At 42.6% G+C, this 22,566-nt stretch overlaps 2 protein-coding genes across 12 annotated transcripts in view; both read left to right on the forward strand.

The window, feature by feature from the left end:
* The window catches only part of LOC109416672 (transmembrane and coiled-coil domains protein 2), a 510,917-nt gene that overhangs the window by 159,287 nt on the left and 329,064 nt on the right, over positions 1 to 22,566 (forward strand). The window lies entirely within an intron of this gene.
* On the forward strand, positions 3,185 to 21,788 carry LOC134288976 (uncharacterized protein K02A2.6-like). The gene is made up of 3 exons (XM_062854934.1): positions 3,185 to 6,891; positions 6,950 to 7,002; positions 7,070 to 21,788. The coding sequence occupies exon 3, from the start codon at positions 16,466 to 16,468 to the stop codon at positions 17,960 to 17,962; it is 1,497 nt and encodes a 498-aa protein (XP_062710918.1). The 5' UTR covers positions 3,185 to 6,891; positions 6,950 to 7,002; positions 7,070 to 16,465; the 3' UTR covers positions 17,963 to 21,788.

The following is a 22,566-nucleotide window of genomic DNA, read 5'->3' on the forward strand; positions in this document are numbered from 1 at the left end:
CGCATGGTTCATTTTGTCGAATGCCGCGGAAAGGTCTGTGTAAACAGCGTCCACTTGATGACCCTTTTCCATCTCACGGAGGATGAATGAAGTGAACGTTGCCAGATTGGAAGATGTTGATCGCTTGGGCATGAATCCGTGTTGGTTCTTCGAAATATAATGTGCACACTCATAAAACAACTTATCGAGGACAATTAGCTCAAACAACTTGGAGATGGCGCTCAGCGAGGCAATACCACGATAATTAGCTACGTTCGTTCTGCAGCCCTTCTTGTATACGGGAAATACGAAGGAGTCTTTCCAGCAGGCCGGAAATTCCCCAGTAGTTAGCGACTTGTTGAAAATTCCGGCAAGAGGTGTCGCCAAAGAAGTAGCACATCTTTTAAGTAGAAGAGATGGAATACAATCCGGACCACATCCTGTCGAAGACTTCAATTTTCTCGAAGCACAGATGACTGTATCGGAAGTAATGGAGACCTGGAAACCTGGATTAGGCAGGCGCGGGATGGTGGAAGTTGTAGTGTTGATATCCTCGGCAGTAAGTACTTCGTCGGTGAACACGCTTCGAAACTGGGTACGGAATATATCTGCTATTTCTGTCGTAGAACACACATCCACACCTACTCCATTGGACATCGATGCCGGTAGACCTGTTTGATTCCGCTGATCATTCACGTAACGCCAAAAACTCTTAGGGTCTGACTTGAGGCGGCTTTGAATCTGGATTTGTTGTGCGTTGTACAGATGATCATTGAGCCTAGAATACGCTTCGTTGGCGTCAGAATACGCGATTCTAGTTGTGTCAGAACGGTATTTACTATGCTTTCTAAGCGCTGCCCTCTTAAGTCGCTTAAGGTGTTTAAGTTGCGAGTTCTTCAACGAAGCTCTCAAACTCACCATCCGACGGATCTTCTTCCGGTACCTCCGGTTCACTACTGACATCTTCTTCTTCTACAGGAACACGAAGCATTTGCTGAACAGGTAGACTTTTCTTCGCTAACGAGGCATTTTCTTCCACAAAATCAACATCGCGCGCCACGACAATTTGTTTCTTCGTTGGATTCCACACCCTGTATACATTGTGGCTGTACCCAAGAAAGATTCCGCTCCAGGCCTTCGAGTCCAGTTTCCGTCGCAGTTCATCCGGGACGTGTACGAAAACTTAACAACCAAAAACTCGCACGTTAGCTACGTTTGGCTTCCGGGACTCCCATCGCTCGAATGGTGTTTGCTTCGTATCCAGTGCGTTCGTCGGACTTCGGTTGGTTAGGAAGGCTGCTGTCAACACAGCCTGTCCCCAGAACCGTTTACCAACTCCCGAATCTTCCAGCATCGCCCTGGCCTTTTCGACTAGCGTCCGATTTAGACGCTCGCTCAGCCCATTCTGTTGGGGCGTATAGGGGACAGTCCACTCGATTTGTATGCCCTTGCTCCTACAGAATTTCAGGAATCGCTTGTTCTTATATTCCCTTCCGTTATCGCATCGGAGGCGGGAAATCTTTTGTCCGAATTTTGCGGTGACCCAGGCCTCGTACTCCTCAAAGTATTCCACTACCTGGTCCTTGGACTGCATCAGGTACACAGCTGTGAAGTGGCTCCAGTCGTCCGTGAACGTGACAAAATATTGCACACCGGACAGCCCAACCGGCGTTACGGGGCCACACACGTCCGTATGAACAAGCTCCAACACACGCGACGCACGCTTTCCGGCCGACGAAGAGAACGGTTTCCTCGTCTGTTTCCCGACGACGCACGATTCACACACAATCATGTCCAAGTCACTGTCAGCTACGGAGTTCATGTTCATTCCCGACACCATTTCGCACTGCACCAGTTGTTTCAGACTGTTATCGTTAAGGTGGCCGGTGCCACAGCTCGGAACTCTTCCGAATCCGACCGCACGACAACAAGGCATCACCCGCACTTTGCCTGGTCGAATAGAAATCGAGTTCATACAGTTTGTCTCGCCGAGACGCACTCGCGACGATTTCGGAGCCGTTTTACACCTTCGCTTTTCCGCACTCGAAAACGACCCGCATTCCTGCCTTCTCCACCTTCATCACGGAAAACAAGTTACAGCGCAGTTTGGGCACATACAAGGCGTCTTCAATCGTGCAATCGATTCGATTACCGTTCACTACCGATATAATCTTTACGGTACCGGCGTATTCGGCCACTATCGTCTCACCGTCTTTTGCCACCGCGATTTCAACCGGTTTCTTCAGCCGACGAAGCTCACTGAACAACACTTTGTCCCGCACGAGATGATCTGTGGCACCGGAATCGATGTATCAACGGGTACGCTGGTCTTCCGGCAGATCCATCCCACCACTAACACCGACGAAGCAGATTCCCTTTCCTGCATCCTCTTCCGCCACGTAAGCTTTCGATTTCTGCTGTCCCTTCTGGCCGTCCTGCTTTTTCCGTTCCGGACAATCAACTTGCTTGTGGCCGTCCTTCTTGCAGTGAAAACAAATCAGCTTCTTCTTCTTCATCACCTGCTTTGATCCGGAAAATGCCGCATCACCACCGGACGAGGTTGACGATTCCATTCCGCGGCGCTTGGTTTCTTCATCCAGCAGCCGGCATTTTACGAACTCGAGCGATAGGTTTTCTTCCGGCATCGTCTCGAGTGCCGTCACGACTCCGGAATACGCAGGGCCAAGCGTCAGCAGGAGATGGCAAACCACGTCCAAATCTTCCAGGGCAGCGCCAGTCGACCGATACTCACGGACCAGCTTATCGAAGCGAAGAAAATGTTGTTGTAAGTTTCCTCCTTCGAATCGTAGCTGCAGCATTTCCCGCTTCAAATGCATTCTACTCGCGATACTGCGACGCTCGAAAACGCGATGCAGGGCATCCCAGATGTCTTTGGGAAACTGCTTACCCTGAATATATTCGAGCTGCGTATCGTGGATCCTTGAAACCAGCAGGGACTTACACCGGCGATCCTTCTTCAAACGTTTCTCCATCTTCTTCCCTTTTGCGGCCTTCACCTCGTTCGTGTCACCTTCCTGAACGATCAGCTCCTCCACCTCCGCTGCATAAGTGTGGATGCACTCTTCGAGCTCGTGCTCTTCCAAGAGAATCAGCATCCGGAACTTCCACGCTGCAAAGTTCGAGCCGTCGAACAGCGGCATCAACACGCGATCGAACTTTTCCTCCTCCATACCGAAAACGCAAAATAACGACACTCCCGACTACTTTTCGATTAAAGCGCGACCGGGGCCCACAACCTGAAGTGGTTTCGGATAGGCTAGGCGGAAATAACTCCAAGAAAACCGCGAATAACTTTAATTAAACGAAGAGATATATTTGGAAAATGTGTTTGTACTTTTACATTTGATATTGTTGTTGACACTTTCATTTAGTAGCTCAAAGGAGTAGAGAATGATGGGGGCAAAACAAGAGTATGCTCATTGGAGCAGAACAAAGTAGGGGCAAACTAGAGCACGGTGGTTACACTCAACAGAATTTGGGAGTAGGTATTGCAACCTCCTTAGCCATGTGGCTTTAAAGTTTTGCGTGGCCTTAAGGATGAGGAAAGGTGGGAGATTGATTTTGCGAATTGAGCTGTAAAAGAATGTGTTGTTAATTGAATTGTCAACGTTATTTACCTTTGCGTATTTTCACACTAAATGAACAAATTTGACGATCAAGCACCATGTTCAGTGAACTAGCATAAACAGCTCTTCTTGTGATTCTTGTTCTTGTGTCTTCAATATTGGAAGCTTGGTTAATAATAATTTAAAAGAATAGAAGGATAAATTATGTAACATCCTCCTTCCTTATGGATATAGAAATCAAATATATCAAAAACAACAAAAAAAACCGTGACGCTTCTTCGTTTGATCACGAAAAGTATCGGTTCTTTTTGGCACCACGAGTGTGCGTCTTTTTCTGTAGAGTAATGATACTTTTAAGCCCCGAGACCTGACAGCAATCAAGCTGATCACAAGGTTGTGCCTCTTCCCAGAGGAAAACGGCCCTTAAAATGGATAATCACTGGCAAAATCATAGAAGGACAATGTTGACAATTTTCAAGATTTACTTGCTGGAGCCCTTTGAAATTCCTATAGGGTTTCCTGGATTTTTTAGGAGTTTCTCCAAGAACTCCTGCAGTAATTTATCCAGGAATGCCGAACGAGATCCCTCAGAGTTTTTCGCCAATTTTTTTACAAGCAGTTTCCTCTAGGATACCCTTCAAAAGATTTTTTCCCGAAATAATCTAGGGATTTATCTAGAAATCTCTTCAAAATATATAGCTGGTGCCTTTCAAAATTGTACCAGTAACTCGGGCAGATTACTATTACCCTTTCGGCTTCCGATAAACGGATATCTTTCGGATATTACATTCAAAGGAACACCGCCGCCGGCGGCGGACGATACGTTACGTCTGGAACGAATGTGGACTATGCAGTCGGCTCATACTTACGATAAAACGGAGCATGGTTAATTCACAGAAAAGGCGCAATATAGCGACCGAAACATCGGATGAAAGCTTAAGAATCCATTTTTGAGTTATTCCTCCAAAGACTGAACGCCATACCTCCCAACATAACCAACAGTCGAAATTCGAAGGAATTGCTAGAAACAAATTTGATTTTTTTTTTTTGAGAAACGAAAGTTGAATAAAGATACACATCATACCCGCAATGGAATTGGAAGAATCGTTGCACAATTTCTTCAAAGAAATATTTTGAAGAGCTGAAACATGCTCGCTCTTGGATAGGGATTTTATCACAGGGTCGTTGAAGCAGCATAGTCCTTTTCACATTTCAATCCTCGGAAGGAACTCGTTCACAGAGAGAACACTGAGGACAAGTAACACGTGCCCAGCGGGGATGCACGTGTAAAGACGGATACACACTAAAGCCTTACAATAGGGATGCTCAAAAACCTCAAAAAAGCTAATTTTCGATCACCAGTGGAGGACGAGGCATGGATGTTCCCTTTTGGAACACGGAAAACGAACAAAGAGGAAAGTGGTGCAAACTTATTAATCAAGGGCTGCGGTTTTATAAAAGAATCGCTACCACAAACATCAACTTAACAAACTATTTATTAGTCCTGGCTCCTATTTCTCACACTGACGTCACATAGGGTACTTGCGCTTGTTTTCGGTGGGATCCGGATCCATGGTGGTAGCGGTGTATCGGTGTAAGCCTGGAGAGTTGGTTGGTGATGGCATCGGACACTTCCGGGTGTTCGTAGGTAGCCGAAAGTAGGCTTTCCAAGATGGCCGACGTTGTATGAAGATCCAGTTCTTCCCGGGTTGCCGAACAATGGAGATGGAACGTCGCAAATTGTTCGGAAGATGGCGGCCTGACGGTCGCTTCGCAGCTGTTGGGCAGTGGTGATGGCCAGAATATCGGATGGCTTACCACAGGCCAATTGGCGGTTTCCGGTCTTCGACCGGGCAATGGATGAAAGTGGCCAATATGACGGATGGGCCAACGGGTTTCTGTCCAACTTTGGCGTAACGGAAGGAAGGTGCGCTTGCACGAAGCAGGAGGGGGGGGGGGTGTTGTCACCTCGGCCGTCCTGCGGTTTTCGGAACTTGTTCCGAAGAAAGAAAAGAAAGAAGAGAAAGGCCCGCTTGCGGACCTATTCACAGTGATTAGCACCCTAATGCGACGCCATCTTCTACCACTTGCACAATTACAATTCATTTTGCACAATTTACCTTTCTCTTTTTAAGCTTTTTCATACATTTCACAAAACATTTTCGGTCGGGCACATTTTCAGCAAAGGACTATAAAAGATCTTTTCATATAATAAAGGCTAATACAATTTCACAATTAACACCAACCGTATTGTAAATTTTCCATCGATTATCGGACTTTTTCGTACTTTTGCCCGTACTACTAGTTTTTAAGGACAACTAGTTTTAACTTCTATAAAAAGCAACACATTAATTAATAAGTTTTAACACATAGGAATATAACAATTTTACTTTTTAACGCTTGAACTACACACGACGCGCACTTCTAAATCTTCCACTGGTTGGAACAGAAAAGAAGCTTTCTTGGCAATGGCTGAGTATTTATAAGCTAAATTGTAAGGACGGAGTACAAATAACATTCCAAACAAACATGATATTTGCATACATAGGGAAAGCCTCACCTTTTAATGTAAACCCGTGTAATTACATTAGCACCATCTATGTATCAAATCATGATACATTGGGCAAGCGTTTGTCATGACACATTGATCAAACTGCTGCAAAGTAGTATCACTCTTCAGAGAAATGAGTGGAAAAAGAGCGTGAGTGCCTCACATGTCAAACGAATTGCGTGATTGATCCCTCACTCTATGCTGTCATTTTGGAATTCTAGGGTGGGACAAATAATTGGGATTTGCGGTGGAGCCAGCAAATATGCCTTTTGGAACCGAACGGTTACATTACCCCATCGTTCCTCTTTCAAAATGAAAGAATTTCATTTGGAAACGATGAAGTTGTCACAACTTTCTACTAACTTCAACCATTATCATTCATAGATTATGGTGAATCAAAGAAAGTCTAATAAAGTTTAGCGGCGTACCCTATTAACCTTCGCACTTTTACAGCGAAGCAATGGTACTCCTGCTAAACGTAACTCATGACTAACACTGTTGTGTTGAAAACAATCAAAGCAAGGAGGATCGATGTTTATGTTTACAACGTGATCGGTACACAGGTTCGCGATTCCTTGTACTACGATCTACGCTTTCCAACGAAAAATCGCGACTATTACGGCGATGAAAATTGTGTTCGACAAAAGAATTTTCCCAGGATGTGCACAATCAGTGATTCTAAAATTCACTATCCGGTCAACGTTCCATTTGCTGTTCGGGAATCAACTGGGAAGGAGAAAATTCTTTCGCGGAGGCAATTATGCAACTTGCCAGGTACAAACTGTTCATGTAAACTAAGTTTCGATTCCAACTTCTTTGTATCTTTCTACAGTGAAACAACATTCATTAGGATGAATGGGTGGTCCGGACCAGTTTGTGTGAATGGTGAGAATTCAATTCATCAACCATTACGACCGAATTGAAGATTTCATTCTGTGAATCATGATTCTAGGGTGGACTTCAGTCGTCCAAAAACGTACTGTGCACCGACGGGATATCTGATATCGCCAACTCGTCTGTCCGAGCTGGTCCCAAACGGGTACAACAGTGGAGAGCTCGTGCCATCTGCATCCTTGCCGGAGCTGTAGGAGCGTATATGATGGACTTCGTTACGGATTATTTCGCTTATGGAATCTCAGGATCCTCGTAGAGGCCCGAGCAGAAATGTGTTTATAACCTCGCTGTGATTTACAGGAGAAAAGGCAATAAATTTGATAGGTGGTCTACGTTATTTAGTCAGAAAAGTCCCTGCAGAAAAACTAGTGAGTGGCATCGAGTGTTACAAGGAGGGAAATTAAACCAATTTTTTCAGATTTTCGTGCCGATTCATGTAGTGTTTTAAAGGGTTCACTTTTCTTCGCGGTTCGAGTGTAACAGACTCCCGACAGTTATGCCTGCTACATTTTACGACATTCTCGCGCCGAGCAACAAAACCGTTCGCGTTTTCGACCAATTCCTAATTGGGTCATAGTTCATGTAGATTTTTTTGATTGACTTCCCATCTTCCGTTGATGCAAAGTCACGAAGAACCTTCCTGTGTTCTTCGACGCGGCATTGACAACGATATGGTTAAGCTTGCATTCGACTTTCGTTTCGTGGGTTCTGAATACGTTTCATTGTGTATTTGAGTTCGCGATTGTTTACTTTTAGAGAGGATTCTCGTTAGAGGACTATCATGATATTCATTCATAGTAATTGTTGAATGGAACCACCACGACTGTTTTGGTTCATTCTTCGTGTTTCGATTTGAATAATTTGTTATCCTATGGCTAATATTACGCGAAAATTCAAAATAATTTCGATATACCTAAACGATTACAAACGAAGGGGCAGTACGCGGATCGGTTTTGGATAATAATTGAAAATTCTTAATCACTCGCGAGCGCTTTCGTTGTTTTTAACGCTAAATTTGAAACAAAGAATACAACTTCAAAACATGCCTATTTAAAAAAAAATCGCTAAATTTGTTATTCTAGACATGCATACATTTTACACTATTACATTTTGTAAATAAAATTGAAAAAATCTAATCGTTCGCGAACACTGACATTACCTGTAACAGCCTGTAACGCATAATATGAAGAAAAAACAACTACTTTGAAACATGCACATTTGAAAATTTGCTAAATTGGTTATTCTATAGATGCATGCACTTCACACTAGTAAATTTTGTAAATATAATTGAAAAATCCTAAACAAGTTCTAATTATGGTACAGTACGATTTAGAATCATGGTTCTGGTCTCAGGTTACAAGACTTCATTGTCTGATCCTTGAACCACAAACAAAGTACACAAAATCTTCGTTTGGAGAACGAATAGACTATCAAAACAGATCACTGTTTTTTCGCCCCTTCCGGGAAACGGAAACGAATGGGAATAATGCATTTAAGTTGGGCGCCAATTGAAACATGCTCGCTCTTGGATAGGGATTTTATCACAGGGTCGTTGAAGCAGCATAGTCCTTTTCACATTTCAATCCTCGGAAGGAACTCGTTCACAGAGAGAACACTGATGACAAGTAACACGTGCCCAGCGGGGATGCACGTGTAAAGACGGATACACACTAAAGCCTTACAATAGGGATGCTCAAAAACCTCAAAAAAGCTAATTTTCGATCACCAGTGGAGGACGAGGCATGGATGTTCCCTTTTGGAACACGGAAAACGAACAAAGAGGAAAGTGGTGCAAACTTATTAATCAAGGGCTGCGGTTTTATAAAAGAATCGCTACCACAAACATCAACTTAACAAACTATTTATTAGTCCTGGCTCCTATTTCTCACACTGACGTCACATAGGGTACTTGCGCTTGTTTTCGGTGGGATCCGGATCCATGGTGGTAGCGGTGTATCGGTGTAAGCCTGGAGAGTTGGTTGGTGATGGCATCGGACACTTCCGGGTGTTCGTAGGTAGCCGAAAGTAGGCTTTCCAAGATGGCCGACGTTGTATGAAGATCCAGTTCTTCCCGGGTTGCCGAACAATGGAGATGGAACGTCGCAAATTGTTCGGAAGATGGCGGCCTGACGGTCGCTTCGCAGCTGTTGGGCAGTGGTGATGGCCAGAATATCGGATGGCTTACCACAGGCCAATTGGCGGTTTCCGGTCTTCGACCGGGCAATGGATGAAAGTGGCCAATATGACGGATGGGCCAACGGGTTTCTGTCCAACTTTGGCGTAACGGAAGGAAGGTGCGCTTGCACGAAGCAGGAGGGGGGGGGGGTGTTGTCACCTCGGCCGTCCTGCGGTTTTCGGAACTTGTTCCGAAGAAAGAAAAGAAAGAAGAGAAAGGCCCGCTTGCGGACCTATTCACAGTGATTAGCACCCTAATGCGACGCCATCTTCTACCACTTGCACAATTACAATTCATTTTGCACAATTTACCTTTCTCTTTTTAAGCTTTTTCATACATTTCACAAAACATTTTCGGTCGGGCACATTTTCAGCAAAGGACTATAAAAGATCTTTTCATATAATAAAGGCTAATACAATTTCACAATTAACACCAACCGTATTGTAAATTTTCCATCGATTATCGGACTTTTTCGTACTTTTGCCCGTACTACTAGTTTTTAAGGACAACTAGTTTTAACTTCTATAAAAAGCAACACATTAATTAATAAGTTTTAACACATAGGAATATAACAATTTTACTTTTTAACGCTTGAACTACACACGACGCGCACTTCTAAATCTTCCACTGGTTGGAACAGAAAAGAAGCTTTCTTGGCAATGGCTGAGTATTTATAAGCTAAATTGTAAGGACGGAGTACAAATAACATTCCAAACAAACATGATATTTGCATACATAGGGAAAGCCTCACCTTTTAATGTAAACCCGTGTAATTACATTAGCACCATCTATGTATCAAATCATGATACATTGGGCAAGCGTTTGTCATGACACATTGATCAAACTGCTGCAAAGTAGTATCACTCTTCAGAGAAATGAGTGGAAAAAGAGCGTGAGTGCCTCACATGTCAAACGAATTGCGTGATTGATCCCTCACTCTATGCTGTCATTTTGGAATTCTAGGGTGGGACAAATAATTGGGATTTGCGGTGGAGCCAGCAAATATGCCTTTTGGAACCGAACGGTTACAGAGCTGATGAAATTCGTAAATGATTGCCGTAAACCAAAACGAAAACTTGCCCCAAATTGTTAAGGTCAACATGACCCAGTCAGGCACGCTGAATGTACACTACGCTATCGTGGTGCAAAAATTCTAACATCTTAGGAGGGTTAAACAAATATTTACTTATAATGTCTAATTCAAGTGTCGATAATCATTCAAATATTTCGCTGTACACACTACAAAAATCATTTCCGCGCCAAATCCGCGCGAGGGCCAAATTCCATGGGTAAATCCGCGCTAAAACCGCAGAAAATCGCGAAATCCGCGGAATTCGCGAAATCCGCGCTGTTGTAACAACCCTGTCTGTACCAACAGACAGGCTGTTCTTCTACTTATTTTTCTTGGAGTTGAAAAAGGTTTTTTTTTCATGATAATGCAGTTTAGTGTTAGAAATAGTATTGAGAGGCCGTGGAATGAGTGGTATATTAGATAAAGCTCGATTCAACCTGAAAGGATGAACTATGTTCTGTTTCACAACACGCGTTTTTGTGGCGGAGATTGGATAGTTCTGCCAACATGTATTGGTTGATGTCCACGGCGAAAGGAGTGATGTTAGATCTTAAGTTGTACGTTTCTCTAGGCAATGATTGTATATGGAGCATTGCGGAGTTTTAAACCACAAGAGCGGGTCTTACTTGAAAGATACATGATTTTTTCTTATGGGGTCATGGTACCTGAGTTTGATTTGAGAAGCAGCGTGATTGAGGAGTATACTATCACTGTGACCCAAATTACAGGAATGTGGAAAAATGTATTGCTGGACAGTGTTAAAATTGTGTTGGTGCATACGAGCGGTGATCCACAGTTAATAAGCCAACAAATTGTAGTTGGCTTAGACTAGTTTGTGTATTATTATCCTAAAACAATTTTCCAGATTGCGGAAGTTTTTCTTTAGGGAGTCACATAACGGTGATTCATCTATGATACAGCAGTAGTATCTGCACCATTTTTAGTGCACAATTTCTTCGAATTTTCGGACAGAGATTGCTATTGAGTACAAGTCGGGTACTTTTGGCTAATGGGCGTTTAGAGTTGCATAGTATAGTGGTGTACCATACCGATCCCCAAACGCTACAGTGGTCGTTCGCTCAGTGCAAGTGCTTTAACTGTAAGGGGGCCTACACACCAGTCAAACGGTTGGTCAAACATCGTGTGGCCAAAAAACAGTTCGCTCCGATTGACGCAATGTTTGTCACTATCTATCAAACATAGCTCAAGTCTGAGCGAGTTGTTCGACCGTGCGGCCAGGTTTGACCAACCGTTTGACTGGTGTGTAGCCCCCCTAATGCATTTTAACTGAAGGTCCGCTAAGTGCAACAGTTTTGCAGCTGTCGTGCCGCTGTCCTTCAAAGTTAAGCGTCAGCAACGATACGATGTTTTTCGCATGCATTTGCGTTGCAGTGCGATGTTTTTCGATTACACTTTGTTTGCATTTTGCAGCAACTGACAGTTCTTAGACATCTGTCAGCTGTTGCAGTTGTCGGGTTCCATTCGGTGGGCGATGCGTAGACATGTTGCCGTTATCGAGCGGCTACTGTACTTGAAATGTGTTGTTTGTTTGAAATATGTCCTAATGGTAGTTCAATGTAAGGAGGGGAGAAAGTTAAAAGTGAATCGGTAGCAGTGGAAAAAATAGAAGATGGCTCAAGCATTGAAGTGTCACACCGAGAAATTGAAGAGCATAATGGAGGTGTGGTGCCATTGATTGTTTATAAGAAGGTGTTTTTGCAAGTGTGTAGCTGGGCATTTTAATTGTTATATTTGATAGGGCTGCTATGCAAGAATAAATAAAAATGAAGAGGAGTGATATTAAGCTAAACCCAAATGATAGAGATGCCATGTGATATTTGAACATGAAATTGAGTTCCTAGGGGTCGTACACAAATTACGTCACGGGGGAGGGGGGTTTCGCAGAGCGTGACGACCCTTACAAAAAATATTGAGGTCCCATACAAAAAGTGTGACATAGGGGGGAGGGGGGTTTGAAAAAGGTCGATTTTTGCGTGACATAATTTGTGTATCACCCCCTATGAATATTGCAGTATTGACTGACATTGAACAAAGATTTGGTGTAAATGTTCCAAAGCGCTGGTGTATGTCACGTTGATATTTGGATGCAGCGAAAAATTGGGATTGAGAGAGAGAGAGTTTCGCGATTGGATGAACTTATTGTATTGATGTACGTAGACTGTGAATGGAAGATGTGGAGATAATGCCACTAAAACGGATGGCGAGATGCCCGGATAAAAACCATTCACTTTTCCGAAACATTATTTTTCCGTGCATTTTTAATTATTTATTCAGTTTTAGATTTTTTCCGCGCTTTGTTTTGTTGATCTTTGTGACTTTTATGATGCAAAGGAAAGGAAAGAAAAAAGTGAATAAGTTGAAACATCAATTTAAAGTCAATAAAATGTTTAAATAAGTAGTAAACCAGATGTCTTAAGAATCGCAGATCCAAGAGATATGGCGGGCTAGGTATGTAGAGTGCGATGAGAGGAATACGATTGACGAACTTTATCTTTGACGTAGAGCCATCTTTAACATATGGACTGGACTGAATACTGAAAGAAATTCTAATATAGGTTCGTCTGTGGGTTCGCTTCTTAACCTAACTTATACTTGAATCGAACTTGACAGTTTTCTATTGAGTTGTTAAATACATATGTACGTGTATTTCAAACTTTAGTCAAACTGGAGCCTCAATATTGCAATAACGGTTAAGCACGCTGTAATGATACTTATGTACCTCGTCACCCACTTCATGCAACTACATTAGTGGTCTAATAATGCTTAGCGCGCTCGGCATAGTTCCATCATGCCGCTCAAAGTGTTGCCACAAATAATGCTTAGTTTGCGAAACCCGGTTATCTGGCTGGTGGGGCATGGGAGCCTAAGCTTCAACTGTTAATGCAATCAGAGACTACTCAGACCTCGACTCAGACTTAGACGTGGGCAATCCAATATATGAAAGGTTATCCAAAACGCTCTGGAAAATTCCCAAAACGCATTCTCATAATGCAAGTAAGCCTAAGATGCCATTAACAGGAGGAAAATGACAAGATAATATAACATTACATGGTTTATGTAATGTATACCAATACAACATAACAAAAGAGAACCATTCCAAAACCATTTAATAAAATGTATAACCAGTGGTGAAACTACAATTAAAAACAATATATTTACGGTACATTTTGTTGTTTGAAACCATATGTGTACCGTACAATGTACGGTTTATTAAAACCCACGTATCAGTATTTATAACAATTCATTTACAATATAATGTATGGTTTTGCAAAAAAATATATATGGAGAAAAATATTTTTTTATATTGTTACGATACTTAACAACCCGTATAGTATATTGTAAAAATCTTATTTACAATTTACTGTATGGTGTTCTACATTACATTTTATTGTTTTTGTATTTTTATTTTTACAGTGGTTTCTATTGTAAAAATATGGTTTTAAATAGTACTGTTACAATACAACGTTCGGTTTTTCTACTGTATTTTTTATTCGGGTGTGTACCAGTCACTTGGAATTCATGAATACATACTTCATCTGTGACTTTGGATTTGCCTACAGCTTGTCTATTGCAGGTTTCACACCCTTTGATTGTCGCAACTTATAATAGTCTTACTCAGTTCTATACCAGTGCTCTGAATGATCCAACAAGATGTGTGCTGCTTGAATTAGTTATTTGAGCAGCAATGAGAATGATGGACTGTACCTGAAGTATGTGTTATTGATGGACATCAGTTAGTTAGTTTAGGGTTTGAATTACTTTTGACTTGAACACTGAAGTAGGAATAAAATCAAGGAAGTATTAATAACTATTGCAAACATTCTAAAGAAAATGAGGGATGTAACGGTCATACTGAATACGCATATTTAACGCTAGTGGTTGCTCCCTCGTTTGATAATCTAGCGCTCACACATATACGCTTGAGAGAGTCTGTCAACCGTCGGACGGCGACAGTAATGGTCAGTCTTAAAGACACTATGCTAAAGACACGAAATCTGATGATTGTTGCTGTTGATGATGATTGTCATGACAATGATGCTGTCGAGTAATCAGTAATGCTTTTAAAGCGCGTTTGACAGGTCTCCTGCTCGATTGGAATGACATTGACAGCAAATTTGAAATTCCAATTGGAACATTTCGTGTCTTTGCATATAGTGTCTTTAGTCAGTCTGGCTTCGGACACACAAGATGGCAGACGCATTCTCGAGACACGAACAAACGTGTATCACGCATTCGGCTGGTTGATTCGGCTGATCACGCGGACATTTTGTCGGGACGTTACATGATCCAACGAACGGATTTTTGTTTTGTTTTATTAGCAGCACTGTAGCTGCTGCCTTGGCTGTTGCTGTTTCTGGGGGTGGTGATGCCTCCCGTCACCCCGTGCAACAACGGCAGCAGCAGTGCTGCTGATAAAACAAAACAAAAAGCCGTTCGTTGGATCACTAATCGATAATAAATCATTAACTTTTTCCACAAGCATCTAATCGTTTTGCGGTCTTCGAAGGAAAGTTTCATAAATGATTTTTCTACAAGAAGCATTGATCGATTTGAATTAAAGAGACATAGGGCGACCTCTAGGATTTTTAGTTTGAAAGTGTAACTTTTCCCATAGTAAATCCTATGCAATCTTTAAACTGCTTGCGCTAAACTATAGTTTCACCGATTGCGCTGAAATTTTGTACAGTTCATATGGGACCTGAATGGGATCTGTAGGGTTGCCCCCTGAATGCGACCCTGACGAAGAGGAATGACAATGCAAGGGGAAAAGAAGAGACATGACGTTTGGGGAGAGATATACAAGTGACGGGAGCGATCGGGTGTGCTTGGCTTCGGCTGGTGTATATTGAAAGTGAAAGAATAAAGAAATTAAAGATTAATCAAAAGTAATCTGTGTGTTTTGTTCTCTACAAATTTGGCGACGAGGATTGCGGTTCGAGGTGAGTGAAAAGAGAAACGAATTATAATAAAAAATCTAGTTTGAAACGGTGACACGATCGGCTGAAAAAAGCCAGCACGGCATGATGGCGATTCTACTGGTAGAAGAGTACGTGGTGAGCTCACAGGGTGGCATATTGGTGTTAGTGTGCGTATGCTGAGGGATAGGTTTTGTTTTTCTTGAAAATGGGGATGCTCAATAATATCGGAAATTGATGGATCGATTAATGAATGCGGGAATTTAAAATTAAATGAAAGCGGTTGGCATTAGTTGTACCTGTAAGAGCAGTATATAAACATTTATTGTTGTTTGGTTCGTACCTGCCGCTTGGCAGGAGGTGAGCTGATGTTCACGGGTAACAAAATTGACAAAGCTAAATATGTTTGTACCTACCTAAAAAGGCAGGAGGTGAGCTAATGTTCACGGGTAACAAAACTGACAAAGCTAAATATGTTTGTACCTACCTAAAAAGGCAGGATGTGAGCGAATGTTCACGGGTATGATTATGCGTATTGAGTTGTTTGTACCTGTCGAGCAACGGCAGGAGGTGAACTAACTGTTCACGGGCAAGAGGATGTACCTGTAAACAGGAGGTGAAATCTTATTTCACGGGTTGTACCTGCGGTTTTGCAGCAGGAGGTGAGCGTGGGGCCATGCGAAGTGTGATAAAAGTTATGCTCAAGCTCACGGGAACTTTAATTTAATTAATTTACCATAGAACTTTGGATTCAAGCGAGATATAGCATTGTGGGAATTCGTATTATTTTTTACAGATGGAAGACAGCCGTCCAATGCCACCTTTCAGATGTGATGACATCGAAAAGCAAAAGCTGTGTAAAGAATGGAGAATCTGGAAAGGAGCATTGGAGTGCTATTTCGACGCCTATGAAATTACGGACCAACGGAAAAAACGAGCCAAACTTCTGCATTTGGGTGGACCTCAATTGCAGCGAATTTTCCAAAACTTGCCTGATCGTGAAAATTTTCCTTTGGTCGCAATTGAGAAACCATGGTATGATGTTGCAATTAATGCTTTGGACACATTTTTCGAACCATGTCGACAAGATTGTTTGGAGAGACACAAACTTCGACAAATGAAACAAAATGAAGGGGAAAGGTGAGGTCTAATGTTTTTGTTCCTAGGTAAAGTAAAAATAATAATAATAATTTGGCACGATTTAGGTTTGCCGATTTCGTTCTTCGCTTGCGGCAACAAGTTTCCGATTGCGGTTTCGAGAAGTACACTATGGAGGTACGTGATGTGCTTACTGAAATATTTATGATTGATGTCATCGTCGAAGGTTGTTTGTCGCCGGAATTGCGTCGGCGTATTCTTCAGCAGGATCGTTCTCTTGCGGAAGTTGAGGCTTTGGGCATTACTCTCGAAGGCGTTGAACACCAAGTGAAGGATTTTGGTAAAAAGGCTCATGATCCGCCCTTGAGTCATCAGATCATGAAAATCAGTAACAATCCGTCAGTTAAATTCCGTGGTCGTCCGACGGCGTACAGACCGTTGTCAAATCGTTATCGTCAAACAAATATTCAGGCAGGCGTTAGTTGCTTCAACTGTGGGCGGCGTGACCACATTTCTTCGGCAGACAGTTGTCCAGCTAGAGGAAAAGTTTGCCACTCATGCAACCGAGTTGGACATTTCGAGTCTCGTTGCCGATTCCGGAAATCTCAAACCAAATCATCGATTCCTACGAAACAGGTCCGATCAATCGAAAAGGAAACAGATCCGATCGATAAGCCGATGCTGGAGGAAGCGTGCAAGACATACTACACTTTCTACACAGGCAACGATTCAAACGTAATGCAGTGCGAGGTCGGTGGAGTTGGTTTGGATCTTCTCATCGATTCAGGGTCTGATGCGAACTTGATCACGGATACAGTGTGGGAAAACCTGAAACAGCGAAAAGTAACAGTAACTGATTGTGTCAAGGGCAGCAACAGAGTTTTGCGCGGATATGCTAGCGATGTTCCGTTGACGATTTTGGGAACATTTGTTGCGGATGTTAAAGTTGGGAAGAAAGTCACTCGAGCGGAGTTTTATGTCATCAAAGATGGACAGCGATGTTTGCTAGGAGACAAAACAGCGAAAGACCTGGGAATATTGAGAATCGGGCTGGACATCCAACAAGTCGAACAATCCGATAAACCGTTTTCCAAAATCCGAGATGTACAAGTTCAGATACATATGGACGCTGCAGCGAAACCTGTTTTCCAGCCACTCAGGCGTATCCCTATGCCTTTGGATAACGCGGTCAATCGCAAATTGGAGCAACTCCTGAACAGGGATATAATTGAGAGGAAGGAAGGCCCGGCGTCTTGGGTGTCTCCGTTAGTCGTGGTGGGAAAATCCAACGGTGAGCCTAGGGTCTGCCTCGACTTGCGTCGGGTTAACGAGGCCGTGCTCCGCGAGCGTCATCCGATGCCGACAGTTGATGACTATCTGTCCAGACTAGGAGAGGGGAAGTACTGGAGCAAACTTGACATAAAAGAGGCGTTTCTGCAGGTCGAGTTAGCTCCTGAGTCCAGGGACGTCACGACATTTATCACAAACACAGGGCTGTATCGCTTCAAGAGACTCCCGTTTGGACTCGTCACGGCACCGGAAGTGTTCCAAAAGGTCATGGACCAAATATTAACAGGATGTCCAGGAACAATGTGGTATTTGGATGACGTAATTGTTGAAGGGGATGATCTTGAGCAGCACGATGCGCGATTGAAAGAGGTAGTTTGAAAACAAACATGTAAGCGATTTGTAAGCTGTGAATAAATACATTTTGAATTTTTCATAATCTAGGTGTTAAAAAGATTCAAAGAACGTGGCATTGAACTTAATTGGGATAAATGTGTTTTCCGCGCAACAGAAATGGATTTTCTGGGACACCGAATAACCGAATCGGGAATTTCTCCATCTCCAACCAAAATTAACTCAATTTTGTCATTCCGTCCACCTGAAAATGAAGCTGAGATACGCAGTTTTCTTGGGCTGGCTAATTATTTGAACAAATTTGTTCCTAATTTGGCCACTCTCGACGCACCGTTAAGAGAATTAACAAAGAAGGGGGTTCAGTTTGTGTGGACTCCGCAAAACCAGGAATCTTTCGACAGAATCAAACTGGAAATGTCAAAAGCGCTAGAGCTGGGGTTTTTCAACAAAAACGATCGTACTTCAGTGATGTCAGATGCAAGCCCGCATGGACTCGGGGCAATTCTGATGCAAACCAACAAAGACGGCACTAGCAGAGTGATTTGTTGTGCCTCAAAATCACTAACAGACACTGAAAAAAGATACTGCCAGACGGAGAAGGAAGCGCTTCCCATCGTCTGGAGTGTCGAGAGGTTCCAGACATATTTGTATGGGAAGGAGTTCACAATTTTGACTGATTGTAAGGCACTGGAATATCTTTTTACTCATCGCTCACGACCATGTGCCAGGATTGAACGATGGGTACTTCGACTGCAGGCATTTGACTACAAAGTTGTGCACATTCCTGGTGAAAAAAATCTGGCCGATGTTCTATCCCGATTAGGTACGCTACCACCTGTCCCATTCGACTCCGCTGAAGAACTAATGATAAAACAGATAGCCATGTCTGCCGCTACTTCAGCGGCACTGAAGTGGGAAGATATAGCAGAGAAGTCTCGAACTGATTCCGAAATTCAGCTAATTTTGAAATGTCTTGAAGAGGACAATGTGAATGAGCTTCCGCTCCCATTTCGAGTAGTAGCTAATGAACTTTGTCGGTTCGGTGATATTTTGTTGCGGGTGGACAGGATAGTTGTTCCTGAATTGCGGATTGATCATACTCGGTCAGAAGTATATGACCACGATCGATTGGAAAAAGCAAAAGGGAAAGAATATACAGATGCGAAACGTAAAGCCCGGTATAGTGAAATCGTGATTGGTGATCGAGTTGTTGCAAAGCGTATGCGTAAGGATAATAAACTCTGCACGGACTACTCGCCAGAGGAGTTTATTGTCGTTCGTAAATCCGGCGGTGATGTCACCATCAAGTCTGCAGAAATTAATAAGGAGTATCGGCGAAATGTGTCACACTTGAAAAGGCTCGAAAGGGCAGACGAAAACCCATCATCAGGCGAGGAATTGCAAACAGCACCGCAAACCGAGGGAGAACAACATGAAGGACGCGTTGGAATTTCGGAAAATGCAGCTGCGTCTTCCGGAGACAAGTTGGTGGACACAAAACGTATTCGTAAGGAACCTGCAAAGTACAAGGATTATCTACCGCATTGAAGAAGACATAAAATATTCTTTGGGGGGGATTGTAGGGTTGCCCCCTGAATGCGACCCTGACGAAGAGGAATGACAATGCAAGGGGAAAAGAAGAGACATGACGTTTGGGGAGAGATATACAAGTGACGGGAGCGATCGGGTGTGCTTGGCTTCGGCTGGTGTATATTGAAAGTGAAAGAATAAAGAAATTAAAGATTAATCAAAAGTAATCTGTGTGTTTTGTTCTCTACAGGATCTAAAAAATCGACTGGAGCGAGGATTTATTTTTTCCATATAAGCGTGTCTTATACTACTATGCAGTCGCTGATTCCAGCACCGCGCTGACTGTTTGAGACCATAAATGCTCTTTTTCAACCGACACACCATGCGCTACCTACCCTTCACTGTGTATCCAGGCGGCTGTCTCATAAAGATCGCACTCTACATATGTACCTAGCCCGCCATATCTCTTGGATCCGCAGTCCTTAGGACACCTGGTTTACCACTTATTTAAACATTTGTTTCAACTTATTCACTTTTTTCCTCTTTCCTTTTCTTTGCATCAAAAACGTCACGAACATCAACAAAACAAAGCACGGAAAAATCTAAAACTGAATAAATAATTAAAAATGTACGGAAAAATAATATTTCGGAAAAGTGAATGGTTTAAACGTAAGAAAAACAGTATAATACATATTTATATTGTTACATAAAGATCGGATGTAAATGTATAGTAGCTACAATGTGCGCAGCTTTATGCGAACCATTCCATTACAATGCACTTTATTGTAGCTGGTACACTGTTTGCTACAAGAATGGTTTTCACCAAATACCCTATGGTTAGTTTTTATACGGGCTCAAACGCCGCTTCCAGCTTCGCCCAGACTTCCCTAGCAGACTTAGCCTCCTTCACATGAACGTACTTAATTGATCGGGTCCAACATGAGGATGATCTTCGCTCGAGCCCGACGATCTTTCGCTGCATTAACTGGTGGATAGGCTCCGTCGGCATCTGGTGTAGGTTTCACAACGTCCCACAATTCTTCAAGCTCCAAAAAAGTTTCGACCGCAAATCTCCAAGTCGTCCAATTATTGCGACCAGCCAATTCTGGAGCTCGATTTGAATAGGTCGTATGTACTTTTGTCGATTAAAAATTCGATCAGTTGGATTCGCTTATTATAGCGAAAACCGTTGAAATTGAGCAAAGTTTATACATACAGCAGAATCCTCACAAAACAGGCTTTCTGTTCCATGATTAAAAGTTTGCAAAATATCTGCCATATTGCTACAATGACTAAAATAAACTGATCGAATTTTATATCGACAAAAGCACATACGACCTATTCAAATCGAGCTCCAGAATTGTTCAATTGATGGAATGTTTGGTAAATGTTGCACTGGTGGCGCGGTTCGTGCGGGTTGCACATATTGCAGAACGTCTCCTTCTCCTTGATATGACATCTTGATAGAGCTTCGGAATACTTTTCAATCGATCTTCAATAACTAAGGCCCATAACCTAATGGGAAACTACCGTAGAAAGTATAACTACCGTTTGGTTTGACAGTGTACGAAGGAATGAACAAAATTTATTTTCTATGTATAGACGAGTGCACCGATGAACATTGAGTTCACTGAGCCTGAAAATTTTTGACAGCACAGAGGGGTCGACTCCCAACAACTTCTACTCAGAGATGCATCACCAAAATGCGCTGATACAGTGACGATTCGTTCGTTGAGAGCTCGTTAGATGGGCTGTCTCGATGGTTGAATGTTCATTAGTTGGGGCAAAACCCAACTAAAAAGCACTGTCAATGTCAAAATAGATGTCAAAACGAGTTTGACGTCTGACCGCCGTTGCATCACAGCTCCTGTATACAGAACGTTTGCGCAAGTATGTGAGTGTTTTTTGACATATTTCTCGTCACTTGCGTGTGTCTAGAGCATTTTGATCAGTTGTCAGTTGCCCCAACGAACGAACACGATTCGCTAATCGGGGGGCAGTCGTGACCCAACCAGCGAATCCGGACTGTAATATTTTTCTTTGATTTCTTACATGAATTTAAATTTAAAGTCATGCAAATGCATATAGTTAATGCACTAGCCCATATTTTTGCAACTTCATCGCGAAAACTAGATGCAATAAATTAAACAAATTTTCAGCTGGGTAGAAGTTGTTGAGAGTCGACCCCGCTGTGGTGTCAAAATTCGCGGCCCGAGTGAACTTTCAGCGGGCGGTGCACTCGTCTATAGACGAGTGCACCGATGAACTGAATTCATCGCGGTCCGAGAATTTTGACACTACAGCGGGGTTGCTTCCAATCAGAAGTGGAAGATTTCCAATCAGAATTGAACAATTCTGATTGGGAACGACCCCGCCGTAGTGTCAAAATTCTCGGACCGCGATGAATTCAGTTCATCGGTGCACTCGTCTATTGTCTGTTCGGAAAAAACTAGAAAATCAGCTTCGGTGAACGACACGTCTGCCTTCTTCCGAAGTTCATAGTATGTCACTACCGGGTGGTCATGACGAAAAATTTTGAAATAAATCATGTTTTGTAACTATAAATAAAAGCTTCAAATAACCTTTTGAGTATATTGAATACTCATTATCCTAAAAGTAGTAACGTTATAAAACATTTCATTGCATTTTCGACGCGATTTTGCATAGTTATAAGAGAAAAATGTCTAGTTATGCAATTCATGTGTCTCTCTGATCAGACAACCTTAAAACGCTGGTGCAACTAGGGTTTATTTACATTTTCCAGCACTCGCTCCATCGACTTTTTCCGAGATTGTGGAAGATTTTAATGTTCTACCGGTTCTACCAAATAGAGCAGCGCTTTGCGGAAACTTCTTGTACGTTTATTTCTTTTGCCCATCTTTCAGGTATTTGCTGAAGCGATAGTCAATTCTTGTTAGGGATTTCCCGAATAGCCAGATTGTGCTTCGAAATCCTTAGAAAGTTGTACCCACACAAACCGTATTGGATTCACCTACCGTTGTCGCACACTGGATGATGAATACGGAGCATTATAATGATGCTGCTGTAGGTGGTTAAAGGTTTCTATTTATCCATTTCCATGCGTTACGAAATAAGAATCA

The sequence above is a fragment of the Aedes albopictus genome, chromosome 2 (assembly GCF_035046485.1).
Source record: "Aedes albopictus strain Foshan chromosome 2, AalbF5, whole genome shotgun sequence".
In the NCBI taxonomy this organism is placed as follows: Eukaryota; Metazoa; Arthropoda; class Insecta; order Diptera; family Culicidae; genus Aedes; species Aedes albopictus.